This window comes from Scyliorhinus torazame, chromosome 22 (assembly GCF_047496885.1).
Source record: "Scyliorhinus torazame isolate Kashiwa2021f chromosome 22, sScyTor2.1, whole genome shotgun sequence".
In the NCBI taxonomy this organism is placed as follows: Eukaryota; Metazoa; Chordata; class Chondrichthyes; order Carcharhiniformes; family Scyliorhinidae; genus Scyliorhinus; species Scyliorhinus torazame.
In genome coordinates, this window is record NC_092728.1 from 104,218,692 (window position 1) to 104,232,249 (window position 13,558).

The following is a 13,558-nucleotide window of genomic DNA, read 5'->3' on the forward strand; positions in this document are numbered from 1 at the left end:
GGTCTTTCGCCATTCTTCCTACCCAAGTGTATCAGTGCACACTTCCACCCATTCAACCAGTCTGTGTTCTCTTGAAGTCTATCACTATCATCTTCACAGTCCCCAGATGATAATCCAGCAATTCCTGTACGTGTGGATGTCAAGGGGTGAGAGCCACGCTCTGTTGTTATGCTCCCAGTGAAAAAAGGAACTATTTAGGGACAAGTGAACTGCTTGTATCCCAGGTTTATGGACAAATAATCTACACAGCATGGTGCAATTTACACACGGTTTTGCCGTTTACTGAGCACGCTGTGAATGAAAGCTGTATTCTTAACGCACCAGCTCTCTAAGTAGTGCAGGTAGTAATGGTGCTGTCTCTCCGTCGACACTCCAAAACACAGGTCGTTAAAATTGAAGAACTGGTCCTCTCGCTTCTCATCCTTTTTCTGGAAAAAAAAATGTCATTTGTTCTCCGATGGCAATATTTTCACACTGAACTGTATTGATGTCGCTGCAAGATATTAACATTCAACTGCACGAGACATTTCAGGTTGACAATGGTGACACACAGTCAATTCTTCAAAGAAAAGTCACCAATAGATTAACATGCACACTCCTTGTTAAACAGCCACGGGGAATAGACTAACTGCAGCCTTAAGCCTCACCGCCTCAGAAAACCTGGCCCGTTTCTCATTTCCCTGCTAAATATTCTTCCAGGGTTTCCACAATGAGCCAGGTGGTTAAAGAAAAAACAAGCCTGCGTTCATATAGCACCTTTCAAGATCTTTCTCTACAAGAGCAGGTCAGGCGCTAGTTTTGCGCATGCGCACCGATGATCGGGCACGCATGCGCAGTGCGTCCAAATTTTAAAAATCTGTTCCTGGCCATTTTGAAGGCCGCTCACGGCATTATTAAAAGCTGGCTGTTACGCGCGGATTTGCGAGATCGGGAGCGCCGCAACGGACGGCTCTGCAACCCCACGTGGGTCGCGCCCCTGAGTTTGACAATGCCTGGTCTACCAGATGCACTGCAGCCACTCACCAAGGCTCCTTAGGCAGCACCTTCCAACCCCACGGCCACTACTAGCTAGCAAGACAAGGGTAGTAGATGTATCGGAAAATCACCACCCGCGGGTTCGCCTCCCCAAGCCACTCACCACCCTGACCAGAAACTATATCACTGTTCCAGCACTGTCATTGGTCAAAATCCTGGAACTCACTTCCTACCAGCAATGTGGGATTTCAGCAGTTCAAGGCAGGAGCTCACCGCCAACTACTCAAGTGTAATTGCGGCTGGGCAACAAACGCTGACCGAGCCAACAACTCTCGCTTCCCATAAAAGAATAAAAAAAATTCTAAGCTGCTTCAGACAACTTACAGCCAATTGCTATCCCCAATTTATTTAGTTTAGGACCAATCAGCACTTTGGTATAAAGGACTGGATCTTTTTTTAAACTAACATAAGTTAAGGGGTGTGTAATGAATGTAGAAATTGTTATATACTATATTTCCTATTTGTAGCAGTAACATTGTTGGAAACCCTGGTTTGAAATACATACAGACTGTGTCTACTAAAGCTGTCATTAAGAAGTCGTAAAAGGACTTCCGGGTGCGGCGATGACCAGCTGAGTCGCACGTTTCGGCAGCTCCCGGTGAAACGGACTTTTGGGCTCTTGATAGGAGCCCCAACGGCAATTTTGACGGCTAAAAACACTGTGCGGTAAACCAGAAGGGAATCCCCCCTGGATACGGATGGAAAAAGGAGGAGAAAGTGGCCGGATTGCAGTGGATCCTTTAGAACAGCGGCAAGGAAGGCAAGCAAAAACCAAGATGGCGTCGGAAGGTGGCAGTTTAACATGGGGCCCTGAACAACAAGAGTTCTTGAAATGCTGTGTGGAAGAGATCAAAAAGGAAATGAAGAAAGAGCTGTTGGCCCCGATACTACAGGCGATCGAAGGGCTAAAGGAGGAACAAAAGACCCAGGAGCGGGAGCTTCGGGTCGTGAAGGCAAAGGCAGCCGAGAATGAGGACGACATACAGGGCCTGGTGGTGAAGACGGAGATGCATGAGGCACATCAGAAACGATGTGTGGAAAGGTTGGAGGCACTGGAAAACAACGCAAGGAGGAACAACCTGAGGATTCTTGGTCTTCCTGAAGGTGTGGAGGGAGCGGACGTCGGGGCATATGTGAGCACGATGCTGCACTCGTTAATGGGAGCGGAGGCCCCGGCGGGTCCGTTGGAGGTGGAGGGAGCATACCGAGTGATGGCGTGAGGACCGAGAGCAGGAGAAATTCCCAGAGCCATAGTGGTGAGATTCCTCCGTTTTAAGGATAGAGAAATGGTCCTTAGATGGGCGAAGAAAACTCGGAGCAGTAAATGGGAGAACGCGGTGATCCGCATTTATCAAGACTGAAGTGCGGAGGTGGCGAGAAGGAGGGCGAGCTTTAATCGGGCCAAGGCGGTGCTTCATAAAAAGAAGATAAAATTTGGAATGCTGCAACCGGCAAGACTGTGGGTCACATATCGAGGGAGGCACCACTACTTTGAGACGGCGGATGAAGCGTGGACTTTTATTGTGGAAGAAAATCTGGAATGAGTGGGTTATTAAAAAGAACGTTTGAACAAAGTGGTGGGGCGAATGTGGGGGGGCAAAGAGGGGGTTTAAAAAGGGGGGAAAGAGGAGTTTTATGTACTAATCCTGCGATGTGGTAACTTTTCTCTCTCCCACAGGTGGTGATGGGGGGAGGAGGGGAGGTGGAGGAGATGGGGCGTTGGCCATTGGGGGCGGGGCCAAGGGAGAAGCGCGGGCTTGGTTCCCGCGCTATGATAATCATGGCGGGAACAGAGAAGCAGGAAGGAGGGGGCGTCGCACGGTGTGAGTCGAGGTCACGGGGGGAAGCCGAGGTCAGCCAGAGTTTGCTGACTTCTGGGAGCAACATGGGGGGAGTAATTACGCTAGCGGGGGACCTAGCAGGGGGGGTGGGAGGGGGGAATTACTGGGTTGCTGCTGCTGGGGAGAGGGGGGAGCTGGTATGGGGGAGGATGGGCGGGGGGGCACCGCCTGGCGGAGATACAGCTGCGTGGGAACCGGGTGAGGAGCTGGAAAAAGGTGATGGCTAATCGACAAGGGGGGGGGGGGTAGGAAGCCCCCCAACTCGGCTGATCACGTGGAACGTGAGAGGGCTGAACGGGCCGATAAAGAGGGCACGGGTACTCGCACACCTTAAGAAACTTAAGGCAGATGTGGTTATGTTACAGGAAACGCACCTGAAACTGATAGACCAGGTTAGGCTACGCAAAGGATGGGTGGGGCAGGTGTTCCATTCGGGGCTAGATGCGAAAAACAGGGGGGTGGCTATATTAGTGGGGAAGCGGGTAATGTTCGAGGCAAAGACTATAGTGGCGGATAACGGGAGCAGATACGTGATGGTGAGTGGCAAACTACAGGGGGAGACGGTGGTTTTGGTAAACGTATATGCCCCGAACTGGGATGATGCCAATTTTATGAGGCGGATGCTAGGACGCATTCCGGACCTAGAGATGGGAAAGCTGATAATGGGGGGAGATTTTAATACGGTGTTGGAACCAGGGCTGGATAGGTCGAAGTCCAGGACTGGAAGGAGGCCGGCAGCAGCCAAGGTACTTAAAGATTTTATGGAGCAGATGGGAGGTGTAGACCCGTGGAGATTTAGCAGACCTAGGAGTAAGGAGTTCTCGTTTTTCTCCTATGTCCATAAAGTCTACTCGCGAATAGACTTTTTTGTGCTGGGTAGGGCATTGATCCCGAAGGTGAGGGGAACGGAGTATACGGCTATAGCCATTTCGGATCACGCTCCACACTGGGTGGACTTGGAGATAGGGGAGGAAACAGGAGGGCGCCCACCCTGGAGAATGGACATGGGACTAATGGCAGATGAGGGGGTGTGTCTAAGGGTGAGGGGGTGCATTGAAAAGTACTTGGAACTCAATGATAATGGGGAGGTCCAGGTGGGAGTGGTCTGGGAGGCGTTGAAGGCGGTGGTTAGAGGGGAGCTGATATCAATAAGGGCACATAAAGGGAAGCAGGAGAGTAAGGAACGGGAGCGGTTGCTGCAAGAACTTTTGAGGGTGGACAGACAATATGCGGAAGCACCGGAGGAGGGACCGTACAGGGAAAGGCAAAGGCTACATGTAGAATTTGACTTGCTGACTACGGGCACTGCAGAGGCACAATGGAGGAAGGCACAGGGTGTACAGTACGAATATGGGGAGAAGGCGAGCAGGTTGCTGGCACACCAATTGAGGAAAAGGGGAGCAGCGAGGGAAATAGGGGGAGTGAGGGATGAGGAAGGAGAGATGGAGCGGGGAGCGGAGAGAGTGAATGGAGTGTTCAAGACATTTTATAAAAAATTATATGAAGCTCAACCCCCGGATGGGAGGGAGAGAATGATGGGCTTCTTGGATCGGCTGGAATTTCCCAAGGTGGAAGAGCAGGAAAGGGTGGGACTGGGAGCACAGATCGAGGTAGAAGAAGTGGTGAAAGGAATTAGGAGCATGCAGGCGGGAAAGGCCCCGGGACCGGATGGATTCCCAGTCGAATTCTATAGAAAATATGTGGACTTGCTCGCCCCGGTACTGACGAGGACCTTTAATGAGGCAAAGGAAAGGGGACAACTGCCCCCGACTATGTCTGAAGCAACGATATCGCTTCTCTTAAAGAAGGAAAAGGACCCGCTACAATGCGGGTCCAATAGACCTATTTCCCTCCTAAATGTAGATGCCAAGATCCTGGCCAAGGTAATGGCAATGAGAATAGAGGAATGTGTCCCGGGGGTGGTCCACGAGGACCAAACTGGGTTTGTGAAGGGGAGACAGCTGAACACGAATATACGGAGGTTGTTAGGGGTAATGATGATGGCCCCACCAGAGGGAGAAACGGAGATAGTAGTGGCGATGGATGCCGAGAAAGCATTTGATAGAGTGGAGTGGGATTATTTGTGGGAGGTGTTGAGGAGATTTGGTTTTGGAGAGGGGTATGTTAGATGGGTGCAGCTGTTGTATAGGGCCCCAGTGGCGAGCGTGGTCACGAATGGACGGGGATCTGCATATTTTCGGCTCCATAGAGGGACAAGGCAGGGATGCCCTCTGTCCCCATTATTGTTTGCACTGGCGATTGAGCCCCTGGCGATAGCGTTGAGGGGTTCCAAGAAGTGGAGGGGAGTACTTAGGGGAGGAGAAGAACACCGGGTATCTTTGTATGCGGACGATTTGCTACTATACGTGGCAGACCCGGCGGAGGGGATGCCAGAAATAATGCGGATACTTGGGGAGTTTGGGGAGTTTTCAGGGTATAAATTGAACATGGGGAAAAGTGAGTTGTTTGTGGTGCACCCAGGGGAGCAGAGTAGAGAAATAGAGGACCTACCGTTGAGGAAGGTAACAAGGGACTTTCGTTACCTGGGGATCCAGATAGCTAAGAATTGGGGCACATTGCATAGGTTAAATTTAACGCGGTTGGTGGAACAGATGGAGGAGGATTTCAAGAGATGGGATATGGTATCCTTGTCACTGGCAGGGAGGGTGCAGGCGGTTAAGATGGTGGTCCTCCCGAGATTCCTTTTTGTGTTTCAGTGCCTCCCGGTGGTGATCACGAAGGCTTTTTTTAAAAGGATTGAAAAGAGCATCATGGGTTTTGTGTGGGCCGGAAAGACCCCGAGAGTGAGGAAGGGATTCTTACAGCGTAGCAGGGATAGGGGGGGGCTGGCACTACCGAGCCTAAGTGAGTATTATTGGGCCGCTAATATTTCAATGGTGAGTAAGTGGATGGGAGAGGAGGAGGGAGCGGCGTGGAAGAGATTAGAGAGGGCGTCCTGTAGGGGGACTAGCCTACAGGCTATGGTGACAGCCCCATTGCCGTTCTCACCGAGGAACTACACCACAAGCCCGGTGGTGGTGGCTACACTGAAGATTTGGGGACAGTGGAGACGGCATAGGGGAAAGACTGGAGCCTTGGGGGGGCCCCCGATAAGAAACAATCATAGGTTTGCCCCGGGGGGAATGGATGGGGGATATGGAATGGGGCAAAGAGCAGGAATAACGCAACTGAAAGATCTGTTTGTGGATGGGAAGTTCGCGAGTCTGGGAGCGCTGACCGAGAAATATGGGTTGCCCCAAGGGAATGCATTCAGGTATATGCAACTGAGGGCTTTTGCGAGGCAACAGGTGAGGGAATTCCCGCAGCTCCCGACACAAGAGGTGCAGGACAGAGTGATCTCAAAGACATGGGTGGGGGATGGTAAGGTGTCAGATATATATAGGGAAATGAGGGACGAGGGGGAGACTATGGTAGATGAACTAAAAGGGAAATGGGAAGAAGAGCTGGGGGAGGAGATCGAGGAGGGGCTGTGGGCAGATGCCCTAAGCAGGGTAAACTCGTCGTCCTCGTGTGCCAGGCTAAGCCTGATTCAGTTTAAGGTATTACACAGGGCGCATATGACTGGAGCACGGCTCAGTAAATTTTTTGGGGTGGAGGATAGGTGTGCGAGGTGCTCGAGAAGCCCAGCGAATCATACCCATATGTTTTGGTCATGCCCAGCACTACAGGGGTTTTGGATGGGGGTGACAAAGGTGCTTTCAAAAGTAGTAGGAGTCCGGGTCGAACCAAGCTGGGGGTTGGCTATATTTGGGGTTGCACAAGAGCCGGGAGTGCAGGAGGCGAGAGAGGCCGATGTTTTGGCCTTTGCGTCCCTAGTAGCCCGGCGCAGGATATTGCTAATGTGGAAAGAAGCCAAGCCCCCGGGGGTGGAGACCTGGATAAATGACATGGCGGGGTTTATTAAGCTAGAGCGGATTAAGTTCGTCCTAAGGGGGTCGGCTCAAGGGTTCACCAGGCGGTGGCAACCGTTCGTCGAATACCTCGCAGAAAGATAGACGGAATGGAAAAAAGAAGGCAGCAGCAGCAGCCCAGGATCGGGGGGGGGGGGGGGGGAGAGGAACCAGAAGGACTCTCAGGGTTGTTAATATATACTGTATAGTATGTATAGGTCGTTGCTACAGATAATTATATATTGGACTGTTAAATTATATTTTTGGAGAGTGTTATTTGTGATAAGGCAGTTGCCAATTAGGGCTAGTTTTCATTTTTGTTATTTATTATTTATTCATTTTTTGTTTATAAAATAGGTCATTGTTATTTGTGTTGTTATAATATTGTGTAAAGGATGCACAATGTACTGTGTTGGTTGACCAAAAATTTTCAATAAAATATTTAATAAAAAAAAAGTCGTAAAAGAGTGGTAATCATCTATTCCAACTACTTACTTGGAATATTGTTATGATTGCTGGAGAGTCCCTGGAGAGTTGATAATGTTGAGGGATTGTATTTCGTCCGAACTAAGCAGGCCATGGAACTTAGTGGGATACAGGTGGTGTTAATTAATGGGAGGTTCCAGGTCTGTCTGTAGTTTTGCAATTTGCCATAAGATTTGAGTCTGACAAGGCAAAAGGATTTTAAGTTGAACAGCAGTTTTGCCAAATGCTGTTAGGTTGGGAAATATACTGGATCTGCACTTGAAAGGAAGTCTCTCCAAAGGTCTCTACACAGATAAGCAAGTAACCTATATTGTTCACTTTATTTATAAGCAGCATTTGAACTGCATTGGCTTGCTAAGTTCAAGTTTTTCCCTTTAAGAACTGTTTAACTGAGAATTCTAAATGGTAAATGCAAAGTGGGGCTGGTTTAGCACAGTGGGCTAAACAGCTGGCTTGTGATGCAGGACAATGCCAGCAGCGCGGGTTCAATTCCCGTACCGGCCTCCCCAAACAGGCGCCGGAATGTGGCGACTAGGGGCTTTTCACAGTAACTTCATTGGAGCCTACTTGTGACAATAATCGATTATTATTAAGTGTGGGTCAGCCTGGATTTGCGTTAAACTCTCTGGAATGGGGCCTGAACCCACAGCCTCTGACACTGCTAGCTGGGCAAATGACATACATTCGCACAGTGCAATTAACATCGTAAAACGTGAGAGGTCATCATGTCAGAGGATTATACATGCAGGTTCACGACTTTGCCAGAAAGGAGATACAGAGCTTCCCAGTAGATCCGGCTTCCACATTGCTGGAGGAGCTGCTGACGACGGGGGGACTGGAGAAGGGGGCAGTATCGGCGGTTCACGGGGCTATTTTGGAGGAGGAGAAGGCACCGCTAGAAGGGATCAAGGCAAAGTTGGAGGAAGAGTTGGGAGACGGTATGGAGGAGGGGTTCTGGTGTGAGGTACTCCGGAGGGTGAACGTCACCACCTCGTGTGCGAGGTTGGGGCTGATACAGCTGAAGGTGGTGTATAGAGTGCACCTCACAAGGGCAAGGATGAACCGGCTCTTTGAGGGGGTAGAAGATGTATGTGAACGTTGCAGGGGGTTCCCCGCAAACCATGTTCATATGTTTTGGTCCCGTCCAAAGCTGGAGGATTACTGGAAGGAAGTGTTTAGGGTAATCTCTAAAGGGGTGCACGTGAAACTGGACCCGGGCCCTCGGGAAGCCATATTCGGGGTGTCGGACCAGCCGGGGTTGGAAACGGGCGCGGAGGCAGATATCGTAGCCTTCGCCTCGTGAACGCCCGAAGGTGGATCCTTTTGGGGTGGGGATCAACCTCTTCAACCTGTGCCCTGGCGTGGTGGGGGGACCTGCTGGAATTCTTGACGCTTGAAAAGGTCAAATTTGAACTGCGGGGAGGATGGAGGGGTTCTACAATTCATGGGCGTTATTCATTATGCACTTTCGAGAATTGGATCACATCGAACATTAGGGAGGTTGGGGGCTGGGAGGGTTGGGGGGAGGGGGACTGTGCGTGTTAATGGTGACTGTGGGTGATTCCGGATTCCTTTTTGTCATTTGTTTATGTAAACATGCGGGATAATGTTTGGGGTTTGGTGGGAGGATGGGATCGTTGTTATTGACATGGGGATTGACATTACATTCGTTACTGATTATTGTGAATTTGGGAGAAAATGTGAAAAAGGAGAATATACACGTGACTTGTGAAAATTCAAAGTATGTCCAAAGACAGAGCGCCTACCGCCAGGGAAAGAATCACAAGCTCAGGCGGACTCTCCAGTGATCCGTCTGCAGCCACATAAATCACAGCAAACACGTACGTACTGATCCAGCAGATATCCAACACTGTCAAAGGAAAAGACACAATCTCAGCATCAATGAAACAGAGTACCAGCTGTAAACAAAATCCAACACTTTGAACGTCAAAACAGCCCAGATGCAGGGAAGAGTCAGAATCCCGTTACGCAAGCCGGTTTAATTAAAAGCAACCGTTTTGTTTCTCAGTGAAAGTGCTATTTGAGGGCAGCACGGTGGCAGTGGTTAGCACTGCTGCCTACAGCTCTTAAGACCCGGGTTCAATACCAGCCCCGGGTCACTGTCCATGTGGAGTTTGCGCATTCTCCCGGTATCTGCGTGGGTTTCACCCCCACAATCCAAAGATGTGCAGGGTAGGTGGATTGGCCACACTAAATTTCCCCTTAATTGGAATTTTAAAAAGAATGCGCTATTTGGAATGCCCATACCCGAACTCAAGACTTCAGCTACGGGAGAGGGGCAATATCTCTGGGAGCACAGAATGCAAGCTGCCCTGGTACGGACGTGTGTGCACGCAAGGTGACTAACTGCACGGTGCTGAGGACCCGGGTTCGATCCCTGCCCCGGGTCACTGACCGTGTGGAGTTTGCACATTCTCCCCGTGTCTGCGTGGGTTTCACCCCCACAACCCAAAAGATATGCAGGGTCGGTGGATTGGTCACACTGAATTGCCCTTAATGAGAAAAAAAAAGGAAAAAGAACTTGGAGCACTGGTGTCAGAATGCCCCCAACCCCCAATTCAGCCTTCACCTGTGAACCTTTCCCCAATTTGCACCATTCCGACAGTGGCCGTAACGGGCTTCGTGAAGGTGGTGACAAGGTCCTCCTGAAAGACAGGTATGTTCTCCTGTTTCTGCTGTTGGGAAATCAAAGCCGCAACAAACAGATGGCAAACTGCAAAACCCTGTGGTAATCGGAACCCAGGCCCTAGGAGTAGCCCATTGGGCCCCTGGGGCCTGCTCAGCCATTCAACACCGATCGAGTCCTCAAATTCACTTTGCTGCTGTCTGCCTCCAAAAACACAGCAAGTCTCGTCCATCAAAAATCTGCCGATCTGAGCCTTAAATACATTCATTCGCCCGGTCTCCACTGCGCTCTGGGGAGGAAAATTCCACAGACCAATGGCCCTCAGGGAGAAAACAAAATGTCCTAATCTCTTACCCTTAAACTGCGCCCCTCAATATGATCACCTCTCATCCTTCTGATGTCCAGTGGATGGGCCCAACATATTAAACCTTGGATAATACAAAAAACAAACAAAGAAAAGTACAGCACAGGAACAGGCCCTTCGGCCCTCCAAGCCCGTGCCGACCATGCTGCCCGACTAAACTACAATCTACTACACTTCCTGGGTCCGTATCCCTCTATTCCCATCCTATTCATGTATTTGTCAAGATGCCCCTTAAATGTCACTATCGTCCCTGCTTCCACCACCTCCTCCGGTAGCGAGTTCCAGGCACCCACTAGCCTCTGTGTAAAAAAAACTTGCCTCGTACATCTACTCCAAACCTTGCCCTTCGCACCTTAAACCTATGCCCCCGAGTAATTGACCCCAATTTAAATCCCTGCAGGTTTTAATCTAATCCCTACTTGTCTTTAACCTGCCCATTAGAAGGATTCAACCTGACAGAGCATGTTCTTCCACACCCAGTAACTCAGTCACTCTCCAGTTCAGTGATGCCCCATTTCATTGATTACGGAGCTCAATGCAGCATCTCATGGGGCTGGCTCAGCTCAGTGGGCTAGACAGCTGGTTTGTGATGCAGAACCAGGCCAACAGCACAGTTCCAACTCCTGTACCAGCTGAGAATTCTGAATTCTCCCTGTGTGCCCGAACAGGTGCCGGAATGTGGTGACTAGGGGCGTTTCACAGTAACTTCATTGCAGTGTTAATGTAAGCCTACTTGCGACAATAAAGATCATTTATTATTTCTATTTTATTTCAAACTCGGATCGAGGATATCGTGAGGACGTCTCTGCCGAGTGGGTTGCTGCCTGAAACAGCCAGGCCCAGCCTGGTCATTGACCTGTGCTCAAGTTAAGATCACTACAGCTGGCCCAAGTTAGGAAGGAGGGAAAACGTGCATAAAGTACGAGAAGGTTCCCAGTCCTAGCCATATTCCAGCGCGCTTGCACACAGCTCCAATCGGTTACCCTAGTTGTGATGCAAACAACACCATAGCCACCAGTTTCAATGCCGGCATCGTCCCCACCAGGGCAGACATTGCACAAAACCTAGCCACTCATTTTTTTTTTTTTTTTTAAAGTGGTTTTGTTGGCAACTTCAGGAGGCCAGTGTGCCAAACGGTGTCGTAGAAGCTAAGAAACTGCAAAAATTGTTCAACCCCTTTCTGCCACCAGAGGTCCCCAGAGTCTGCATTCTGTCACAATGCTGAGAGTCCGACACTGAATTAACGACAGTATTTTGGAAACAAGTGATGAAGTAAATGTCAATTAAACGGTACAGTTTTAAAGTGACAATTTCTAGTGCCTGGAGTCTCACACATACATCCCTACCTTTAACTGGATTTTCCGAAGTGTAGAAAGGTGGAAATGGGATAACCTTCTTTTCTTGCAGAACCTACAGAAAAGAACTTGGAGCATGATCACGTTTAAAAGCTAAAACAACAAGAAACAGGTGTTAAAACCTCTGAATTTAACAAGATCATAGCCGATCTTCCACTTCAACTGTACCGGCCCACAATAGCCCTACGTTCCCGAGCCATCGCCCGAACCCACACACCCGCGTCCTCCCGCTCGCCCCCTCCCCGCGACCTCCCGCTCGCCCCCCCCCCCCCGCGGCCTCCCGCTCGCCCCCCTCCCCGCGGCCTCCCGCTCGCCCCCTCCCCGCGGCCTCCCGCTCGCCCCCCTCCCCGCGGCCTCCCGCTCGCCCCCCACCCCGCGACCTCCCGCTCGCCCCCACCCCGCGACCTCCCGCTCGCCCCCACCCCGCGACCTCCCACACGTACCCCCGCGACCTCCCACACGTACCCCCGCGACCTCCCACACGTACCCCCGCGGCCTCCCACACGTACCCCCGCGGCCTCCCACACGTACCCCCGCGCCTCCCACACGTACCCCCGCGGCCTCCCACACGTACCCCCGCGGCCTCCCACGCGTACCCCCGCGGCCTCCCACGCGTACCCCCGCGACCTCCCACGCGTACCCCCGCGACCTCCCACGCGTACCCCCGCGACCTCCCACGCGTACCCCCGCGACCTCCCACGCGTACCCCCGCGACCTCCCACGCGTAACCCCCGCGACCTCCCACGCGTACCCCCGCGACCTCCCACACGTACCCCCGCGACCGCCCACACGTACCCCCGCGACCTCCCACACGTACCCCCGCGACCTCCCACACGTACCCCCGCGACCTCCCACACGTACCCCCGCGACCTCCCACACGTACCCCCGCGACCTCCCACACGTACCCCCGCGACCTCCCACACGTACCCCCGCGACCTCCCACACGTACCCCCCGCGACCTCCCACACGTACCCCCGCGACCTCCCACACGTACCCCCCGCGACCTCCTACACGCCCCCTCCCCGCGACCTCCTGCCCTTTGGGTTAGAGAATTCCAAAGATCAGAGAACCCCTCGATTCTCAGACGGAACCGAAGGGATTCCGCTGTTGGGAGCACAAACAACTGATTGGGTCACGAATGACAGGACGGTCTAGTTTGGGGACAATATATCGGGCACCATCAAACTGCACCAACAGTGCTGAGGGCAGCCGACAGTTCTTATTGAATGAAACAAAATGAAAATGAAATGAAAATCGCTTATTGTCACAAGTAGGTTTCAAATGAAGTTACTGTGAAAAGCCCCTAGTCACCACATTCCGGCGCCTGTTCGGGGAGGCTGGTACGGGAATCGAACCGTGCTGCTGACCTGTCTTGGTCTGCTTTCAAAGCCAGCGATTTAGCCCTGTGCTAAACAGCCCCTGAACGGCAGGGGATTTCATGCCAGGGACAGGTGAAAGGGCTGGCGTGTAGCTAAATGCTTTGAGCTCCGCTCCTGGCTGAAAGGTTTACTGGGATAAACACAAGTGTGTTGCTCACTGGAGCCACTGTAACACCTGGAAAATGGAACGCCAGTTTTGAATTGAGCCAGACCCCCCTCCCATCCATTGGAGTGCTCAGGCATACCAACAACTTGCATTCATATAGCGCCTTTAGCACAGTAAAATGGACCAAGGTGCTTCACAGGAGTGTTATCAGAATAAAACGTGACCCCCCCAAGCTACGCACAACAGGGCAGGCGCCATTGTTGTTGAGAACTGTTGTAAAACAGACAAGAGAGAGTTGGAGAGGTTTATGTCGGGATCCCCGAAGCTTAGGGCCCAGGAAGCTGGGAGGCCTTGTGCTAAAATGGAGTGATTAATATCCGTGACAGTGAATGGGAGGAGCACAGGTACCCGAGGGTTTGGGGCCGGGAGAAATT

General features: G+C 51.5%; 1 protein-coding gene across 1 annotated transcript in view; it reads right to left on the minus strand.

The window, feature by feature from the left end:
- The window catches only part of LOC140398867 (uncharacterized), a 144,412-nt gene that overhangs the window by 130,199 nt on the left and 655 nt on the right, over nt 1–13,558 (minus strand). The window contains exons 2-4 of the mRNA XM_072487809.1: nt 11,631–11,694; nt 9,040–9,143; nt 322–428 (exon numbers count right to left, since the gene is read on the minus strand). Coding sequence (XP_072343910.1) covers nt 322–428; nt 9,040–9,143; nt 11,631–11,694 — 275 coding nt within the window. The remainder of the gene's footprint in view (nt 1–321; nt 429–9,039; nt 9,144–11,630; nt 11,695–13,558) is intronic.